At 46.2% G+C, this 22,283-nt stretch overlaps 1 protein-coding gene across 6 annotated transcripts in view; it reads right to left on the reverse strand.

The window, feature by feature from the left end:
* Nucleotides 1-22,283, reverse strand: part of GCGR (glucagon receptor) — a 64,086-nt gene that overhangs the window by 18,528 nt on the left and 23,275 nt on the right. For all 6 annotated transcript variants that reach the window (XM_056550074.1, XM_056550072.1, XM_056550071.1 and 3 more), the window contains exons 2-5: nucleotides 7,861-8,003; nucleotides 3,928-4,024; nucleotides 1,166-1,273; nucleotides 969-1,090 (exon numbers count right to left, since the gene is read on the reverse strand). In XM_056550074.1, the coding sequence (XP_056406049.1) occupies nucleotides 969-1,090; nucleotides 1,166-1,273; nucleotides 3,928-4,006 (309 nt within the window). In that variant the 5' untranslated portion in view covers nucleotides 4,007-4,024; nucleotides 7,861-8,003. The remainder of the gene's footprint in view (nucleotides 1-968; nucleotides 1,091-1,165; nucleotides 1,274-3,927; nucleotides 4,025-7,860; nucleotides 8,004-22,283) is intronic.

The raw sequence follows: 22,283 nt of genomic DNA on the forward strand, positions 1-22,283 counted from the left end.
TTTAAATGGAGGTATATTACAGACCAAGGTGCTGTATTATAGCATCTTAGTACCCTACAGATGCTTGGTCCCTATTCAACTGCTTGTTTATACCTACATTTAATAACCGGAATAGCCGGATGTAATAACTCAAACACTTTTTGGCAGACCCAAGACCCAACCTAAGGTCCATGGGTGAGGATGGGTTGAGGAATGTCATGGCACCAAGCCCACCACCCTTCTGCCAGCTGGAGGAACAATAGGTCTCCATGAGCCAATACCTTATTAAAGATCTAGGTGAGTTGTCCGGTGCAGGACAGGACACTGGCAGGACACAATTGGTGCAAGCAATGTGTCTTTTATTCGGATGGACAACGTGTTTCAAAGGGTTAACCCTTCTTCCTCAGGTCCGTACGGACCTGAGGAAGAAAGGTTAAGCCTTCGAAACGCGTTGTCCATCTGAATAAAAGACATTGCTTGCACCAATTGTGTCCTCGGGTGAATGTCGGATTTTTCTTCCCCGGCCAGGTTACCCCTGCATCGGACAACTCACCTGCATCCAGCACCGTAGTGCCAACAGTACCGACAGCCGGCTGCCTCCCGAAACCAACCTATTAATACGTGCTTCCCAGTGTATTGCCTGGCAGCACAACACGCCAAGGTGAGTGAACCCGTCCACCAGTCTCGCAACCAATTAACACCGCAAGTAACCGCGCCGTATTCTGCCTTATTTTCTCTCCTCTCTATGGGGGAGATTTATCAAAACCTGTGCGGAGGAAAAGTTCCCCAGTTGCCCATAGCAACCAATCAGATCGCTTCTTTCACTTTGAAAAGGCCTTGTTAAAAATGAAACTAGCAAGCTGATTGGTTGCTATGGGCAACTGGGCAACTTTGCCTCTGCATTGGTTTTGATAAATCTCCCCCCAATATTATCAGAGATGTAGTCACCGGAAGAGCCGTATAACATATAGAACATAACATGATCGTACCTGGTCCTCCACATCTGTTGGGTCAAGTTCACATTCCCTGGCGTCACGTAACGGATGGCCATGCACCGTGGCTGCCCATTGCCCGTCTGGTCCGCAGTGTTTGTACACATAGCCATGCTGCACTGAGGGGAGGACGATCTTGTTATGGTGAAGCCGGGCCTATGTATTGGTCATGAAACCTACGGAGGGCGTCTTACCTTTCTTGTGCCAAGGCAGGAACCAGGGGCAGGAGACATTGACCGTGGTATTAGGTTGGGCATCCGGCCAGCAGGAGAACTTATCGAATGTCCTGTTGCAGACCAGTCCTGAGGAGACACAGCAATGGAACTCGATGGAAACAAAAGTCAAAATTCGGTTTGCGTCCCACCAGGTAGAACGAGCGGAGTTCTTCCTTTTATGTTCCGCCTTGTTGACCAAGGATGGATGACAGGGAGCAATAAAATTATCAAATAAAATTATTTCCGAGCCCTTATTATCAGGGAGTATTGATCCAGCGGAAGACAAAAGACCCCTATGAGGTAGAAGGTCAATTTTCCTCCCGATTCCAAATTCCTAAATTTCCCCAGAATCTAGTACCTATAACCTGTAATAGTCCCAAAACTCTCTTAGTAAGTCCGACGCGTCAACCTCAGCCTTCCATAGTCTCTCTGCTCTTACAGTAAAGAATCCCTTTCTAAATTGGTCTTCACACCTTCTTATCTCTAGATGTAGAGGATACCCCTTGTTATAGAGACAGTCCTGGAGATATATGTGTACACACAGGGGTCAAGTCCTGGGGGGAAAAAAAGGCTGGTCCTGCAGGACTCTTGCTAATAGGAACAGTGTTCCTGCTGTGGAAGAATTGCAGGAACTTAGTTCCCATGCGTTCCTGCATACTTGAGCCCTGTATATCCATGCGTTCCTGCAGGACTTGAGCGCTCTATATATATATACACACATACATATACACACACATATACACATATATATATATATATATATATATATATATATATATATATATATACATTATAGATCCTAGGAGAGATTGCCATCTGATATAGCTAGATTGTGGGCAGGTGAACCTAGACACAGAGGGTGGCATACCGCCAACTATAGATGCTGGGACCCTCCTCTCCCGAAAGGCCCAGTTTCTTACCTCCGGCCCCCACCACTCCCGGGAGGAGCTGGTCTTAAAGGGGTACTCCGCCCCTAGACATATTATCTTCTATCCAAAGGGGGACCCCCACGATCTCCCTGCTGCACCCGGCATTCGTACAGAGCGGCGGGTGCAGTGCCGGAGGCTCGTGACGTCACGCCCACGCCCCCTCAATGCAAGTCTATGGGAGAGGGCGTGGCGGCCGTTACGAGTGTGTCACCAGTAGGGCGTGATGTCACGAGTGGGGTGTGACCGTGACGTCACGAGCCTTCGCCCCGCAAAGTTCGCTCCGTGCATCGGATGTCTGGGGTGCCGCAGCTGAGATTGTGGGGGGGTCCGCCTTTAGATAGGGGGTAAGATGTCAAAGGGCGGAGTACCCCTTTAAGAGTAAGGCCAATCACCTTAGAAGGTACGCGCCGGAGCATTCAGAAGTGATGGGCCCCCTTCTGGAGATTGGAGGTTCCATTGGCTGGGTCCAACCCCATAGTCAGACACTTGTTTCCTATCCTGTGACCTATCTGGACTACTGTGGTGGAGCTCCTGCTATTCACCCGCATATCTATAAGACCACCTGGCCCCCCTTTAATATACCATCAATATATAGTTATAAGAAAGTCCCTGTGTCGTCACCAATGTTGCCCATTTGTGAACCCGCTTTAGCGCCGCCATCTTTCTTGTACAGTGGTGCACAGTCTTGTGTCTACATTTTATAAGCATAGGCGTCAAAATTGTGGACCTCCGGGTGTTGCAAAAACTTCAACTCCCAGCATGCCCGGACAGCCAACGGCTGTCCGGGCATGCTGGGAGTTGAAGTTTTGCAACATCTGGAGGGCCACACGCTGAGACCACTGTTGTATAAGGAGCCCAGTAGTATACAGACTGTATATAACAGATGGATCGGGGCCCCACAGGTTTCCCTGGCACTTTGCCCATGTCATACACACTCACCATCTCTAGTCCTACAGCACCATTAGGTTTATTCCAGCACATTATTGTAACTAGGTCATGTGATCACCAGTCTGACTTTCCAAACCTTTCAGTGTTTACTGTATCAGAAGAGATTGTAAGCCCAGGGTCAGCTGACTTGCTTAGAACGACAGAATGACATAATCACCCACCAAATCCCCTTCTGCTACCTCCTGTTCCCTCCTCCCTAGATCCGTATACTGCTGCTGTTGTCTCTATGGGATCAAGAGATATAGTAGGTATACACCTCCCCTCCAGCTCTATCTGTATACTGCTGCTATCTCTACGGGATCAGGATATATAGTAGTTATACACCTCCCCTCCAGCTCTATCTGTATACTGCTGCTGCTATCTCTATGGGATCAGTATATATAGTAGTTATACACCTCCCCTCCAGCTCTATCTGTATACTGCTGCTATCTCTATGGGATCAGGATATATAGTAGCTATACACCTCCCCTCCAGCTCTATCTGTATACTGCTGCTATCTCTATGGGATCAGGATATATAATAGTTATACACCTCCCCTCCAGCTCTATCTGTATACTGCTGCTATCTCTATGGGATCAGTATATATAGTAGTTATACACCTCCCCTCCAGCTCTATTTGTATACTGCTGCTATCTCTATGGGATCAGGATATATGGTAGTTATACACCTCCCCTCCAGCTCTATCTGTATACTGCTGCTATCTCTATGGGATCAGGATATATAATAGTTATACACTTCCCCTCCAGCTCTATCTGTATACTGCTGCTGCTATCTCTATGTGATCAGTATATATAGTAGTTTTGCAGCATCCAGAGGTCCACAGCTTGGAGACCATTGGCCTAGAAGATAAGCCTGGCGGTTCACCTGTCGGAGGGGGCTCCATAGACATATTCTGCTGGCACTCCGTCTCATACTTCCTCCAGCTGTCATACAGGTAATCCATTATCTGAGCGGAGATGGCCTGCGGGGAAAACAGACATGGAAACCGATTCACAGACGTGTAGAAGAGCGCTGCTCTGCAGAGGATAATCGCATCACAGAAGATTGCTTCCTAAATGGCCGTAACCTGATGCACGGATACTATCCTGCACATGTGGAATCGCTTACAATGATCCCGGCTAGTCACATGAAAAAGAATATAGAAATATATATGCATACTCACCCTCGCCCCCTCCCCCCCCATACTCACCCTCGCCCCCCCCCCCATACTCACCCTCGCCCCCTCCCCCCCCATACTCACCCTCGCCCCTCCCCCCCCATACTCACCCTCGCCCCCTCCCCCCATACTCACCCTCGCCCCCTCCCCCCATACTCACCCTCGCCCCCTCCCCCCCCATACTCACCCTCGTCCCCTCCCCCCATACTCACCCTCGCCCCCTCCCCCCCCATACTCACCCTCGTCCCCTCCCCCCCCATACTCACCCTCGTCCCCTCCCCCCATACTCACCCTCGCCCCCTCCCCCCCCATACTCACCCTCGTCCCCTCCCCCCATACTCACCCTCGCCCCCCATACTCACCCTCGCCCCCTCCCCCCCATACTCACCCTCGCCCCCCATACTCACCCTCGCCCCCTCCCCCCCATACTCACCCTCGCCCCCTTCCCCCCCATACTCACCCTCGCCCCCCCCCCCATACTCACCCTCGCCCCCCATACTCACCCTCGCCCCCTCCCCCCCATACTCACCCTCGCCCCCTCCCCCCCCATACTCACCCTCGCCCCCTCCCCCCATACTCACCCTCGCCCCCTCCCCCCCATACTCACCCTCGCCCCCTCCCCCCCATACTCACCCTCGCCCCCTCCCCCCCATACTCACCCTCGCCCCCTCCCCCCCCATACTCACCCTCGCCCCCTCCCCCCCATACTCACCCTCGCCTACCATACTCACCCTCGCCCCCTCCCCCCCATACTCACCCTCGCCCCCTCCCCCCCATACTCACCCTCGCCCCCTCCCCCCCATACTCACCCTCGCCCCCTCCCCCCCCATACTCACCCTCGCCCCCCATACTCACCCTCGCCCCCTCCCCCCCCATACTCCCCCTCGCCCCCTCCCCCCCCATACTCACCCTCGCCCCCTCCCCCCCCATACTCACCCTCGCCCCCTCCCCCCCCATACTCACCCTCGCCCCCTCCCCCCCCATACTCACCCTCGCCCCCTCCCCCCCATACTCACCCTCGCCCCCTCCCCCCATACTCACCCTCGCCCCCTCCCCCGCATACTCACCCTCGCCCCCTCCCCCCCATACTCACCCTCGCCCCCTCCCCCCCATACTCACCCTCGCCCCCCATACTCACCCTCGCCCCCTCCCCCCATACTCACCCTCGCCCCTTCCCCCCATACTCACCCTCGCCCCCTCCCCCCCATACTCACCCTCGCCCCCTCCCCCCCATACTCACCCTCGCCCCCTCCCCCCCCATACTCACCCTCGCCCCCCTCCCCCCCCATACTCACCCTCGCCCCCTCCCCCCCCATACTCACCCTCCCCCCCTCCCCCCCATACTCACCCTCCCCCCCTCCCCCCCATACTCACCCTCGCCCCCTCCCCCCCATACTCACCCTCGCCCCCTCCCCCCCATACTCACCCTCGCCCCCTCCCCCCCATACTCACCCTCTCCCCCCCATACTCACCCTCGCCCCCCTCCCCCCATACTCACCCTCGCCCCCTCCCCCCATACTCACCCTCGCCCCCTCCCCCCCATACTCACCCTCGCCCCCCTCCCCCCCATACTCACCCTCGCCCCCTCCCCCCCATACTCGCCCCCTCCCCCCCATACTCGCCCCCTCCCCCCATACTCACCCTCTCCCCCTCCCCTCATACTCACCCTCGTCCCCTCCCCCCATACTCACCCTCGCCCCCCTCCCCCCCATACTCACCCTCGCCCCCTCCCCCCATACTCACCCAATCACTCTTCACTTGTCAAATGTTTAGGTTATTAGGATAAATACAAGTGGGTAGGTTGGGTTTGTGGTAGGTTGGGTTTGTGGCAGCTTGGAGCATTACAGATTGTTTCCCAGGGGGGCACGTAGAAAGAATGGGTTCTGTCACCAGCGCCCCCTCACCGGAAAACAGAGATATAGCTTCTCTACTGTGACCTTCCAGAGGAGGATGGCACCCGGGAGGTAAAATGGGGAGGTTATGGGTGCCCACTGCCTAGTACTAAACAGGGACCTAATAATCCGACAGGGGCGCTTTATAAGAATACAGTGACTAATAACAATACAAGGGGACCTAATAGTCATGCAGGGGGGGGGGGGGGGGGGTGGGGGTTAATAATAATACAGGGGGCAACTAATAATACTACAGGACTACAGACACACCTAATAATACAGGGGGTTAATAATAATAATACAGGGGGTTAATAATAATACAGGGGGTTAATAATACTACAAGGAATCTAATAATACAGAGGGAGCTAATAATACTATAGGGGACCCTAATACTACAGGGGGAGCTAATAATACTACTACAGGGGGCCTAATAATACTACAGGGGCACCTAATAATACAGGGGGAGCTAATAATAATACTACAGGGGGCCCAATAATACTACAGGGGCACCTAATATTACAGGGGGAGCTAATAATACTACTACAGGGGGTTAATAATAATAATACTACAAGGGATCTAATAATACAGGCGGGCTAATAATACTATAGGGGGGCCTAATAATACTACAGGGGCACCTAATAATAATAATAATAATACAAGGGGTTAATAATAATAATAATAATACTACAAGGGATCTAATAATACAGGCGGGCTAATACTACTACAGGGGCACCTAATACTACAGGGGGACCTAATAATACTACAGGGACACCTAATACTACAGGGGGACCTAATAATACTACAGGGGCACCTAATAATGCAGAGGGAGCTACTAATACTACAGGGGCACCTAATAATACTGAGGGAGCTAATAATACTACAGGGGCCCCTAATACTACAGGGGGAGCTAATAATAATAATACAAGGGGACCTAATAATAATACAGGGGCACCTAACAGTGGAACCTAATAATACCAATACTACAGGGCACCTAATAATACAGGGGGCTAATAATACTACAGGGGCACCTAATAATACAGGGGGCTAGTAATACTACAGGGGCACCTAATATGACAGGGGGCTAATAATAATACAGGGGAGACCTAATAATGCTACAGGGGCACATAATACAGGGGGGCTAATAATAATACAAGGGGAACTTATAATAATACAGGGGGGGGGAGATGGAATACTACTACAAGGGAACCTAATAATACAGGGGGCAACAATACTACAGAGAGCACAGAAGGGGCCCTAACTACTTTTTGTGGGCACAGTGTGAGTGAACACTTAGGCATATGTCATGGCTTCAGGACACTTTAAGGATCAACTTTGAAGAAAAGTGCCACCCCTGTCCTCAGGTTGTAGGTGGTATTGCCACTTATTTCCATTAAAGTAAAGGAAGCCAAGTTGTAATACCACACCCAACCTGAAGGCAGGGGTGGCGCTTTTTTTTATTTTTCTTTTTTTATCAGCCCAGTTTTCCCGTTCCTGGATAACCCCCTGGAGGCCGGCAGTTCGCTAGAAAGACATTGCCTGTGAACTGTCACTGTTATTTACATCCATGCATGATACATGGCACCGAGTGTGCACGTCTCCCTCCGAGGATGTGACCTGCACTCCTGGTCATTCCCTCATGAGCAGAGTTGGAGGACTTCCAGGAAACAGTGGTCAGTGTGTGTGTTTAGGAGGATCACTGGGTACATGGTAAAAGAAAGCAGAAGGACGTCTTTCCATATAATCCTGTACCTGGAAGAGCACTACAAGCACCAGCAAGACTCGGGGGAAGGCAGTCGGGGGCCATCGCTGGGCACTGGTAACCTCATCTGGAGGATCTTCTGCTTTTCTTCTGCTGCAGCTTTCAGGTGACGCGGACAACACAGAGGCCAGTGCTGAAAGGAAGGAAAGAGTTAACAACCCCAAAGCATCCCCCCCATACTTTTCACACCATTTACACTCCCTTTTTAAAGGCCCCATATAGGGGGTGGGGATCTGCTGCAGCTTGTATGCATGAATTTCATGTGGGAAAAAAATCGGCTGAACATTATAGATCAAAGAAAGGGGGGTAAAGAACAGACACAGGAGAAATGGATGCACCCGACGGGTTTCGCGCACAGTGGTGCTTAGTCATAGTGTGCAAAAATTGAGTCGTTATAATACACAAAATACATTGTCCATTTTATGGACAGTTTGGAGACCACTGCTATAGCTGGTCTGTGTATCACAGTGTTTCCCAACCAGGGTGCCTCCAGCTGTTGCAAAACTACAACTCCCAGCATGCCGCATGCTGGGAGTTGTAGTTTTGCAACAGCTGAAGGGCCACAGTTCGGAGACCACTGATATACAGTATCATTACTCTAGGAGCAATGGATGCACCCGACGGGTTTCGCGCACAGTGGGGCTTAGTCATAGTGTGCAAAAATTGAGTCGTTATAATACACAAAATACGTTGTCCATTTTATGGACAGTTTGGAGACCACTGCTATAGCTGGTTTGTGTATCACAGTGTTTCCCAACCAGGGTGCCTCCAGCTGTTGCAAAACTACAACTCCCAGCATGCCCGGACAGCCGTTGGCTGTCCGGGCATGCTGGGAGTTGTAGTTTTGCAACAGCTGGAGGCACACCGGTTGGGAAACACTGGTGTATCAGATTAGTTGTCCGCTGCTGAAATTCCGTAGCGTGCACTGTGCAGAGGAATCCCACCGATAGCAATGGGATTCCTCTGGCACGGAATTTCTGAGAGGAATTCAAAAGCGGAATTCTACTCGGAAATTCTGTAGTGTGAACTGAGCCTTACACACCTGGGCATATTTAGAGTCCTAGAGTCTGGGAGAACCTGCGTGACTGATGTCATGGTGTCCATATTGGTTTTTAACCAGATTCAATAGAAACAAATGTAACGGGGGAAAAAATTATAAAATTATCTATCTATATATATCTATATATATGTATATTATTAATATATAAATTAATTAAATACAGTAGAATCTCCCAATAGCGGACACTCATGGGAAATTAAAAAGTGTCCGCTATTGAGAGATGTCCCTTATTGGGAAAAGGCTCAAAAATCCTTCTAAATGACGGAATACTGTCCTGTACTCACTCCAGGGGGTAATTACCTAGAAAACTCAATAAAAAGCAACATTACAGTAGAATCTGCCAGTGTCTTTTAATCTCCACTTATCACCCCCTGCACCATTTCATCCCCCCTTTATACCCTGTGCCATCTTATTTCCCCCCGTGCATTGTGCCAAATTACCCCCCCCCCTTACCCCCTGTGCCACATAATTTACCCTTGATCCCCCTGAGCCACTTCATTCCCCCTTTATTTCCCTTTGTGAAAATTCATCACCCCCCTATCTACCACCCCCTGTACCATTTATTCCTCCCCCCCTTACCCCTTGTGCCACATAACTTTTCCCCTTTTCTCCTCCCCTGTTGTTCTTCTTACCTGGCCAGCAGGCTCAGGTGCAGGGCCTCTTAGCAGGTTTGACGTTCTCCTGACATCCTCTGCATTTACTGAGAGCAGCAGCTGTGGCTGCGAGCACTAATGAGTAACATATATATACATATATATATATATATATATATATATATATATACACATATATATATATATATATACACATATATATATATATAAAATGAAATTCATTAAATATATTTTAAAGGATTAGAAACAGCACCACTTTTGTCCATGGGTTATATCTGGGAATGCAGGTCAGCCATATTTAACCTCTAATAGTGTACACCTCTAGATTATCTTGGAGTTTTCCTGGATTAGAAAATAACAGAGTTGATTTCTTCAAAAAACAGCACCAACCCTGTCCTCAGGTCATGCATGGTATTACAACTTGGCTCTGTTAAAGGGGTACTCCGGTGGAAAACTTTTTTTTTTCTTTTTAAATCAACTGGTGCCAGAAAGTTAAACAGATTTGTAAATGACTTCTATTAAAAAAATCTCAATCCTTCCAGTACTTATTAGCTGCTGAATACTACAGAGGAAATTATTTTCTTTTTGGAACACAGTGCTCTCTGCTGACATCATGACCACAGTGCTCTCTGCTGACATCTCTGTCCATATTAGGAACTGTCCAAAGAAGCATGTGTTGTGTTTGCTATGGGGCTTTTCTCCTACTCTGGACAGTTCCTAAAATGGACAGAGATGTCAGCAGAGAGCACTGTGGTCGTGATTCAGCAGAGAGCTCTGTGTTCCAAAAAGAAAATAATTTCCTCTGTAGTATTCAGCAGCTAATAAGTACTGGAAGGATTAAGATTTTTTAATAGAAGTAATTTACAAATCTGTTTAACTTTCTGGCACCAGTTGATTTAAAAAAAAAATTTAAAATAAAATAAAAAATGTTTACCAGGGGAGTACCCCTTTAACGCTCGTGTGAACATAGCCTCGCTTCAATGGAGCTGGGCTCCAATACCACACACAACCTGAGGTGGTGCTGATTTTTTGAAGAAATCAGCTCAGTTTTCTTGTTTTTTTTATACTGAATTACCCTTACAAATAAAGACATATAAAGAGCAAAGGTTTTTCTTTGGAGATCGGTATGTGCAGGATATGATATAATACCGCCACAGCTAACACAGCATTCTCTTATGATATAATACCGCCACAGCTAACACAGCATTCTCTTATGATATAATACCGCCACAGCTAACAGAGCATTCTCTTATGATATAATACCGCCACAGCTAACACAGCATTCTCTCATGATATAATACCGCCACAGCTAACACAGCATTCTCTTATGATATAATACCGCCACAGCTAACACAGCATTCTCTTATGATAAAATACCGCCACAGCTAACACAGCATTCTCTCATGATATAATACCGCCACAGCTAACACAGCATTCTCTCATGATATAATACCGCCACAGCTAACACAGCATTCTCTCATGATATAATACCGCCACAGCTAACACAGCATTCTCTTATGATATAATACCGCCACAGCTAACACAGCATTCTCTCATGATATAATACCGCCACAGCTAACACAGCATTCTCTTATGATATAATACCGCCACAGGTAACACAGCATTCTCTTATGATAAAACACCGCCACAGCTAACACAGCATTCTCTTATGATATAATACCGCCACAGCTAACAGAGCATTCTCTTATGATATAATACCGCCACAGCTAACACAGCATTCTCTCATGATATAATACCGCCACAGCTAACACAGCATTCTCTTATGATATAATACCGCCACAGCTAACACAGCATTCTCTTATGATAAAATACCGCCACAGCTAACACAGCATTCTCTCATGATATAATACCGCCACAGCTAACACAGCATTCTCTTATGATATAATACCGCCACAGCTAACACAGCATTCTTTCATTATATAATACCGCCACAGCTAACACAGCATTCTCTTATGATATAATACCGCCACAGCTAACACAGCATTCTTTCATTATATAATACCGCCACAGCTAACACAGCATTCTCTTATGATAAAATACCGCCACAGCTAACACAGCATTCTCTTATGATATAATACCACCACAGCTAACACAGCATTCTCTTATGATATAATACAGCCACAGCTAACACAGCATTCTCTTATGATATAATACCGCCACAGCTAACACAGCATTCTCTTATGATATAATACCGCCACAGCTAACACAGCATTCTTTCATTATATAATACCGCCACAGCTAACACAGCATTCTCTTATGATATAATACCGCCACAGCTAACACAGCATTCTCTCATGATATAATACCGCCACAGCTAACACAGCATTCTCTTATGATAAAACACCGTCACAGCTAACACAGCATTCTCTTATGATATAATACCGCCACAGCTAACACAGCATTCTCTTATGATAAAACACCGCCACAGCTAACACAGCATTCTCTTATGATAAAACACCGCCACAGCTAACACAGCATTCTCTTATGATATAACACCGCCACAGCTAACACAGCATTCTCTTATGATAAAACACCGCCACAGCTAACACAGCATTCTCTTATGATATAATACCGCCACAGCTAACAGAGCATTCTCTTATGATATAATACCGCCACAGCTAACACAGCAGTCTCTTATGATATAATACCGCCACAGCTAACACAGCATTCTCTTATGATATAATACCACCACAGCTAACACAGTATTCTCTTACGATATAATACCGCCACAGCTAACACAGCATTCTCTTACGATATAATACCGCCACAGCTAACACAGCATTCTCTCATGATATAATACCGCCACAGCTAACACAGCATTCTCTTATGATATAATACCGCCACAGATAACACAGCATTCTCTTATGATATACCGCCACAGCTAACACAGCATTCTCTTATGATATAATACCGCCACAGCTAACACAGCATTCTCTTATGATATAATACCGCCACAGCTAACACAGCATTCTCTTATGATATAATACCGCCACAGCTAACACAGCATTCTTTCATGATATAATACCGCCACAGCTAACACAGCATTCTCTTATGATATAATACCGCCACAGCTAACACAGCATTCTCTCATGATATAATACCGCCGAAGCTAACACAGCATTCTCTCATGATATAATACCGCCACAGCTAACACAGCATTCTCTTATGATATAATACCGCCACAGCTAACACAGCATTCTCTTATGATATAACACCGCCACAGCTAACACAGCATTCTCTTATGATATAATACCGCCACAGCTAACAGAGCATTCTCTTATGATATAATACCGCCACAGCTAACACAGCAGTCTCTTATGATATAATACCGCCACAGCTAACACAGCATTCTCTTATGATATAATACCGCCACAGCTAACACAGCATTCTCTTATGATATAATACCGCCACAGCTAACACAGCATTCTCTTATGATATAATACCGCCACAGCTAACACAGCATTCTCTCATGATATAATACCGCCACAGCGAACACAGCATTCTCTTATGATATAATACCGCCACAGATAACACAGCATTCTCTTATGATATACCGCCACAGCTAACACAGCATTCTCTTATGATATAATACCGCCACAGCTAACACAGCATTCTCTTATGATATAATACCGCCACAGCTAACACAGCATTCTCTTAAGATATAATACCGCCACAGCTAACACAGCATTCTCTCATGATATAATACCGCCACAGCTAACACAGCATTCTCTTATGATATAATACCGCCACAGCTAACACAGCATTCTCTTATGATATAATACCGCCACAGCTAACACAGCATTCTCTTTTGATATAATACCGCAACAGCTAACACAGCATTCTCTTATGATATAATACCGCAACAGCTAACACAGCATTCTCTTATGATATAATACCGCCACAGCTAACACAGCATTCTCTTATGATATAATACCGCCACAGCTAACACAGCATTCTCTTATGATATAATACCGCAACAGCTAACACAGCATTCTCTCATCCCATCCTCCGTTATAAGATCACATGCACAACGCTCAATCATCCTCCAGCAAATCAATGAAACTTCTCTTCCTCCAGGAGTTACAAGAGCTTTATACCCCTGGATAAATAGGGCGCCTGACTATTTATATACCCCTGACTATATATATATTCGTGACTATTGTCTTCAGAAAACATCCATCTATTTGCTCGTAGGAGACGTCACATTACACAATACTTTGTATTCGCACACACACAGTTTTATATGGAACTACACAAAGCAGCTATTCCTCGTGTCACATGATATTCTCATCTTAATCTCTCCATATCATCATTAGAGATCTAATATAACAATAACCACAACAACCACAACATACAATATACAACAACAACACCATACAATATACAACAACAACAACATACAATATACAATATACAACAACATACAATATACAACAACAACATACAATATACATCAACCACAACATACAATATACAACTACAACAACATACAATATACAACTACAACACCATACAATATACAACAACATACAATATACAACAATATACAACAACAACAACATACAATATACATCAACCACAACATAAAATATACAACTACAACAACATACAATATACAACTACAACAACATACAATATACAACTACAACACCATACAATATACAACTACAACACCATACAATATACAACAACAACACCACCATACAACAACAACAACATACAATATGCAACAACAACAACATACAATATGCAACAATATACAACAACATACAATATACAACAACAACAACATACAATATACAACAAAAACAACATACAATATACAACTACAACACCATACAATATACAACAACAACAACATACAATATACAACAACATACAATATACAACAACAACATACAATACACAACAATATACAACATACAATATACAACAACAACATACAACAACATACAATATACAACAACAACAACATACAATATACAACAACATACAATATACAACAACATACAATATACAACAACAACAACATACAATATGCAACAACAACAAAAACATACAATATACAACAACAACAACATACAATATACAACAACATACAATATACAACAACAACAAAAACATACAATATACAACAACATACAACAAAAACATACAATATACAATATACAACAACAACAAAAATATACAATATACAACAGCAATGACAATATACAACAACCAAAAAACAACAACGTACAAACAATATACAACAATATACAACATACAGGGGTTTGGTTATAGTATACACTCACTATCCACTTTATTAGGTACACCTGTTCAATGGCTTGCTAACACAAATAGCGGATCGACTAATAACATGGCGGCAACTTAATACATTTAGGCATGTAGACGCGGTCAAGACAACTTGCTGAAGTTCAAACTGAGGAAAGGGGAAGAAAGTGGATTACGTGACTGTGATCGTGACATGGTTGTTGGTGCCAGACGGGCCGGTCTGAGGATTTCACAAACTGCTGATCTACAAGGATTTTCACGCACAACTATCTCTAGTGTTTACAGAAAACGGTCCGAAAAGGAGGAAATATCCAGTGTGTGGACAAAAATGCCTTGTTGATGTCAAAAGGGAATGGGAAGACTGGTTAGAGATGACCGAAGGGCAACAGTAACTCAAATAACTACTGGATACAACCAAGGTCTGCAGAATACTATCTCGGACGTCCTAAACGTCCAACCTTGGAGCAGATGGGCTACAGCAGCAGAAGACCACACCCCAAACAGCAATAATTCCCCTTTGGTGTCCAGTGCTTTAGAAGGGGTAGATAAGTGGGTTGAAAAAGAATAGGTAGGTACCCCAGATTAGGTGGTTAGGTCACTGATAGTCCCCTGTAGGTTGTTGCCCCCCTGTAGATAGCTGTCCCCTATAGGTATTTTTCCTTGTAGGTAGTTGCCCTATGTAGGTGGGCCCCCTGTAGGCACTAGCCCACCTCCCATGCAGTCCACAATATGGCCTCTCCTCACCCCCCTCCGCTCTGCAGGCATATGATGATGTCATTCATCCATACCGAACGGCAAAAGGAAGAGACACTTGGCATAATGCTGCCCGCAGCCACACTGACTGGACAAGGAGCCCATGGACTCTTCACTCAGGGTCAGGAAAGCACTACAGCCCCAATGGTGCCAACCAGTGAGAATCTGCTGCAGATTTTATGCATGAATTTCATACAGATCAAAGAAAGGGAGCAGAGTAAAAAAGTTTTCTTGATTTTATTGAAGACACAGGAGCTATGCATGCTCCCGACGGGTTTCGCGCACAGTTGCGCTTCGTCATAGTGTGCAAAGATCGACAGGTTATTATACACAAAATATGTTGCCCCTTGAATGGACAATGACTATGAGAAGAAAGATGGAAATGGAGATGATGGTGAAGCCCCAGGGTCAGGAAACCGGTACAGCACCAATGGGGCCAACGAGATCATGTGACCAAACCATAGAAGGAACTTTGAGATGAATCCTCCTTTTACCCAAATTTTACCCAACCAGGGGGCCTCATGCTGTTGCAAAACTGCAACTCCCAGCATGCCCGGACAGCCGTTGGCTGTCCGGGCATGCTGGGAGTTGTAGTTTTGCAACAGCTGGAGGGCCACAGTTTGGAGACCACTGTTATAGAGTATAATTTTGGCAAAAATTTAGGGACCAGCGCGGCCGCTGATCTATTTAATGAGATGTTTTGCTAAGTTCCTGGGCCGCAGAGACGGCGGGAGGTCGGAAAATTCAGCGATTCTTCGGTGACGAACAAACAGTAAGTGATAGTAAACAACAGATGGCACAAAACGTAACGACGTTACAGCGAGAAAACAAGGGTTAAGCAAACGGTGATCATCCATGCAGTGACGCGTGTCTGCCTAATAACAGGAGGACATGCTTAACGGGATAGGTAGCATTCTATATAATGTTATATATATATATATATATATATATATATATATATATATATATATATATCTTAGAGTACCCAGTTTCATTACTTGGTTAAGGTAAATTCTCTAGCTGAGGGTGGGGTGTTTTATCACTACACCTGGTCATCTAATTAAGCTGCCAGTGGAAAGAGGGTCGCTGCTCTAGAGGACATGCCCTATCCAGCATTACACAGACAACCCAACAGGTTAATGTGAATCCTCTGGCTGAGGGTGTGTCGTTTGATCACTGCACTTGGTCATGCAAAAAAAAAAAAGTTGCCAGTACAAAGACTGTCTCTGCTCTAAAGGACATGCCCTGTTCTGCATTACACAGACAACCCAATGGGTTAAGGAATTCTCTGGCTGAGGGGTGTGGCGTTTGATCACTGCACCTGGTCAACTAATTCAGCTGCTTGTGCAAAGAGGGTCTCTATAGGACCTGCTCTGCCCTGAACAATTACACAGACAATGAGAATGTGGGGGTAGTCCAGCATTTTACTTTTTATCCGTTATCCAAAGGATAGGAGAAAAGTGTCTGATCACGGGGATCCAAACGGTGTGGCGCTTGATCACTGCACCTGGCCACGTAATTAAGCTGCTAATGCAAAGAGGACCTGCCTAGTCCTGCATAAATACATAGACAACCCATTTGAAATGCTTGGGATCTGGTTCTGACTTTAGGAATTTTTCCTGAGTTTGGCTTAAAGGGGTACTCCACTGGCCAGTGTTCCGGCCGTGTTCGGAACATTTAGTTCCAAATGCTGTGCGTGCGCCACGGGAGTTGGCCACGCCCCCTCGTAATGTCAGGCCATGCCCCCTCAATGCAAGTCTATGGGAGGGGGCGTGACGGCCAAATGCAGCCGGAACACTGGCCAGTGGAGTACCCCTTTAAAGGGGTACTCCGCTGGAAAACATTTTTTTTTTAAATCAACTGGTGCCTTAAAGTTAAACAGATTTGTAAATTACTTCTATTTAAAAATCTTAATCCTTCTAGTACTTATCAGCTACTGTATATTCCAGAGGAAGTTCATTTCTTTTTGAATTTCCTTTCTGTCTGACCACAGTGCTCTCTGCTGACACCTCTGTCCATTTTTGGAGCTGTCCAGAGTAGGAGCAAATCACCATAGCAAACCTCTCCTGCTCTGAACAGTTCCTATAATGGACAGAGGTGTCAGCAGAGAGCACTGCGGTCAGACAGAAAGGAAATTCAAAAAGAAAAGAACTTCCTGTGGAGCATACAGCAGCTGATAAGTACTAGACGCATTAAGATTTTTTAATAGAAGTAATTTACAAATCTTTTTAAGCTTCTAGCACCAGTTAATTAAAAAAAAAATATATATATATATATATTTATTTATTTATTATGTTTTCCAGTGGAGTACCCCTTTAAGCATCACATGTTGCTGTGACAATGCCCGGCCCTATCAGAGGGCTTAGACCTAGAGCCACTTATATCTGGCTCTCAGTGACCATGCCCTCCTTAGGTGCCTTTAAATAGCTGTCTAGTCTGCTTAGTCCTTGCTTGTGTTTAGTTCTTCTGCACTAGCTGTTATTCTGCGTATTCTGACCTCTGCTTGTCACACAATTATTCTCTGCTTTGTGATTTGGTACCTTTGCTGTTATCTCGGTTTGGACCTGACTTGTTAGACCACTCTCTATTTGTCTGTTTTACTTCTTGTTCTGTGACTGTTAATCCTTTGTGTCCTGGCCTGTTTAGTGCAGTGTTGTTTATTGTTTTGGACCTTGTTATGCTCCTGCACTTACTGAGAACAGGGACCGTTGTCCAGTTGTTCATCCGTTGCTTAGGGCAGATATTAAAGTAGGCAGGGGAAGGGGAAGTGGCTGTGGGTGAGAGCAGGGATGCACATACCCCTGCCCTGGGTGACCCCATTGATTTAAATGGGCACTGTGTAATACTTAGCTTCTCCTATGGGGGCGCTGTAAGAAATGTATACAATTACTGATATGTATCCCCCATACATTACTTTTTATTGCTGGAGGTGATCACCTTATTGTCAAAGGGACCCTGCAAACACGTAGGAGCTGACTATGTCTTTAGCTTATCAGGTCAAGAATATAGGAAGTTCACAATTTATCTGCACACAGTGGTTTTCATTTAGCCACAACCACAAGTGATCACAGTCATCAGATGAAGAAGTAGAACATTTACTTCTCCAGAAACATTTCCTGCAAGAATAAGACGCGATACATTGTAAATACTACACGTACAGGATTATATATATATATACAGCAGTGTTTCCCAAACAGGGTGCCTCCAGCTGTTGCAAAACTACAATTTCCAGCATGCCCGGACACCCGACGGGTTTCGCGCACAGTTGTGCTTAGTCATTGTGTGTAAAAATTGACACGTTATAATACACAAAATACATTGTCCATTTTATGGACAGTTTGGAGACCACTGCTATAGCTGGTCTGTGTATCACAGTGTTTCCCAACCATGGTGCCTCCAGCTTGTGCAAAACTATAACTCCCAGCATGCCCGAACAGCCAACGGGTTTCGCGCACAGTTGTGCTTAATCATTGTGTGAAAAAATTGATACGTTATAATATACAAAATACATTGTCCATTTTATGGACCGTTTGTGTATCACAGTGTTTCCCAACCAGGGTGCCTCCAGCTGTTGCAAAACTACAACTCCCAGCATGCCCGGACAGCCAACGGCTGTCCAGGCATGCTGGGAGTTGTAGTTTTGCAACAGCTGGAGGCACCCTGGTTGGGAAACACTGGTATTTTCAGGGACGTGCACACATAGGCTCAAAAGGGTGCCCTTTTTTTCTGCAGCTGCCCCTTCAATTAAGATTAAGACCCCCATCCCCGTTCAAATTTGCAGTGGGAAACACGTCGGAGCGAAGCATGTGGTATAGCGCTTCACTCCCCTGCCCCCCAGCGATATCATCTCTCCTGCTTCTCCCAATAGACTTATAATAAGGCCATTCAGAGAAGCTGGAAGGAGATCTCTGCGAGCCAGGGAGTGAAGCGCCCAAGCACATTCTTTTTACACCCCTAGCTGCCTGTTCCTTTAAAGGGGTACTCTGGTGTAAAACTTTTTTTTTTTTTTTTTTATCAACTGGTGCCAGAAAGTTAAACAGATTTGTAAATGACTTCAATAGAAAAAATCTTAATCCTTCCAGTACTTATTAGCTGCTGAATACTACAGAGGAAATTATTTTCTTTTTGGAACACAGAGCTCTCTGCTGACATCATGACCACAGTGCTCTCTGCTGACATCTCTGTCCATTTTAGTTGTCAGCAGAGAGCACTGTGCTCATGATGTCAGCAGAGAGCTCTGTGTTCCAAAAAGAAATGAATTTCTCTTTGTAGTATTCAGCAGCTAATAAGTGCTGGAAGGATTAAGATTTTTTAATAGAAGTAATTTACAAATCTGTTTAACTTTCTGGCACCAGTTGATTAAAAAAAAGGTTTTCACTGGAGTACCGCTTTAAGACTGACAAACTCTTATCTTCACGTGGCCCATAAAGTTGAATGGAGCTGTAGTGTCCGGCTGCTGCTCCATTTAATCAATGGGGACACAGGGCCCCCCCCCCCCATTGTTTTGACTGGTGGGGTCCCAGCAGTTGAACCCCCACCAATCAGACCCTGTGGAATGGGGATGAGTATGTTTTGTAGGAAAACTACTTAAATGTTATAACAAGTCATCTGCCAATTGCCACCTGTGTACGAGCACATCATTACATCATCTGCCATCTACGTTTGTCCTACGTCTTCTGGTTTACTGTCCCCTGATGAGGTAACCAGCTGAAACATGTTGGAACGTTAAGTATTAATTGCACCCACCTTTGTATGGTGCATCCTCCGTCGAGAGGTTTGGTCGTTTTTTGCATTCTATGGTTAGCGGTGATTATCCATTTTGAATGCTAACTTTAGCCCCCCATCTACTTGAGGACATCCACCTATCACCCTGATCCCTGGCAAGATACATTATGTCTATGGGACTTTCGGCACATATCCTGATCGCGTTACTCGCAGGGTGAAGAAATTGCTATTGACTGACCGATATGTAGGTGCAGGAAATAGTGGGGGAGGAGGATATGAGGATGGGATATGAAGAGGAGATAAGGAGGAGATATGAGGATGAGATAAGGAGGACAAGACAGGAGGACAGGATAAGAGGACGGGATAGGAGGGCGGGATAAGAGGACGGGATAGGAGGACGGGATAGGAGGGCGGGATAGGAGGGCGGGATAGGAGGGCGGGATAAGAGGCCGGGATAGGAGGATGAGATAAGGAGGAGGTATGAGGACAGGATATGAGGATGAGATAAGAAGGACAAGATAAGAGGGTGGGATATGAGGACGGGATAGGAGGGCGGGATAGGAGGACGGGATAGGAGGTCGGGATAGGAGGATGGGATAGGAGGACGGGATAGGAGGACGGGATACAAGGATGGGATAGGAGGTCGGGATATGAGGACGGCATATGAAGAAGGGATAGGAGGTCGGGATATGAGGTCGGGATATGAGGTCGGGATAGGAGGACGGGATAGGAGGACGGGATAGGAGGACTGGATAGGAGGACGGGATAGGAGGACGGGATAGGAGGACTGGATAGGAGGACGAGATAGGAGGACTGGATAGGAGGACGAGATAGGAGGACAAGATAGGAGGACAAGATAGGAGGACAAGATAGGAGGATGGGAGGACGGGATAGGAGGTTGGGATAGGAGGACGGGATAGGAGGACGGGATAGGAGGACTGGATAGGAGGACTGGATAGGAGGACGAGATAGGAGGACAAGATAGGAGGACAAGATAGGAGGATGGGAGGACGGGATAGGAGGTTGGGATAGGAGGACGGGATAGGAGGACGGGATAGGAGGTCGGGATAGGAGGACGGGATAGGAGGACGGGATAGGAGGACGGGATAGGAGGACGGGATAGGAGGACAGGATAGGAGGATGGGATACGAGGACGGGATAGGAGGTCGGGACAGGGGGTCGGGATAGGAGGACAGGATAGGGGGTCGGGATAGGGGGCTTAGTTAGGAAGACCAGGCAACACTGCATACTCCGCTTGTTCCTCCTTTGTCCTATAGTGTGGTGTTTTTGTTTAGTTGTTGTTGGATAGACCCGCGTGTAGAACAAAGGGCCACACAACCGTACGGATTATGATATTTGCCTTTATTGGAATATTCTGATTTATGAAGACTTAAAGAATTCCAGTCCTGTTATTGTGCCAGGCATCACGAGGAGGCCTCACCTAAACACTTAGGGGACGTGGAAGCAAAGAAGAGGTGTGAACTAAACCGGATGTATTTTAATCAGATTTGGGCGTCGGGTCTGTGTTTGAGCTGTACACATGTCCCACGTACCACATGGCGGAGCTCACACAATGGACCCGTTCATTAGGCAGATTAAACCTTTTCACATTTCTAGGTTTAATCCGGCTAGAGAGAAGATTTGACACACGTAATATTGTTCCAGTGCGCCCTCGGGGGGCAGCATTCCGGGGCCAGCTCAAACCAGACCGCAACGCAGGCCCCTCCGACCAGATAGGAGGCTTTAAATAGAAAGCGATTCGTAGAAAGTCTCCAACGTTCAAGATAAGGTCATGGCGTAAGCCGCCCCCCTCCTCGGGCGCACACACGGGAAACATCGCTAATTGCTAAATAATTGCTCAAGAGTTTTCGGGGGGTTAGGCGCGACCTGTGACCTCTCCAGAACTTCAGCTCCTTAAACCAAAACACGAAGCCAGGACACCTGTAGAGGAGCGGGGCGAGTGACA

This window comes from Hyla sarda, chromosome 13 (assembly GCF_029499605.1).
Source record: "Hyla sarda isolate aHylSar1 chromosome 13, aHylSar1.hap1, whole genome shotgun sequence".
NCBI classification, from domain to species: Eukaryota; Metazoa; Chordata; class Amphibia; order Anura; family Hylidae; genus Hyla; species Hyla sarda.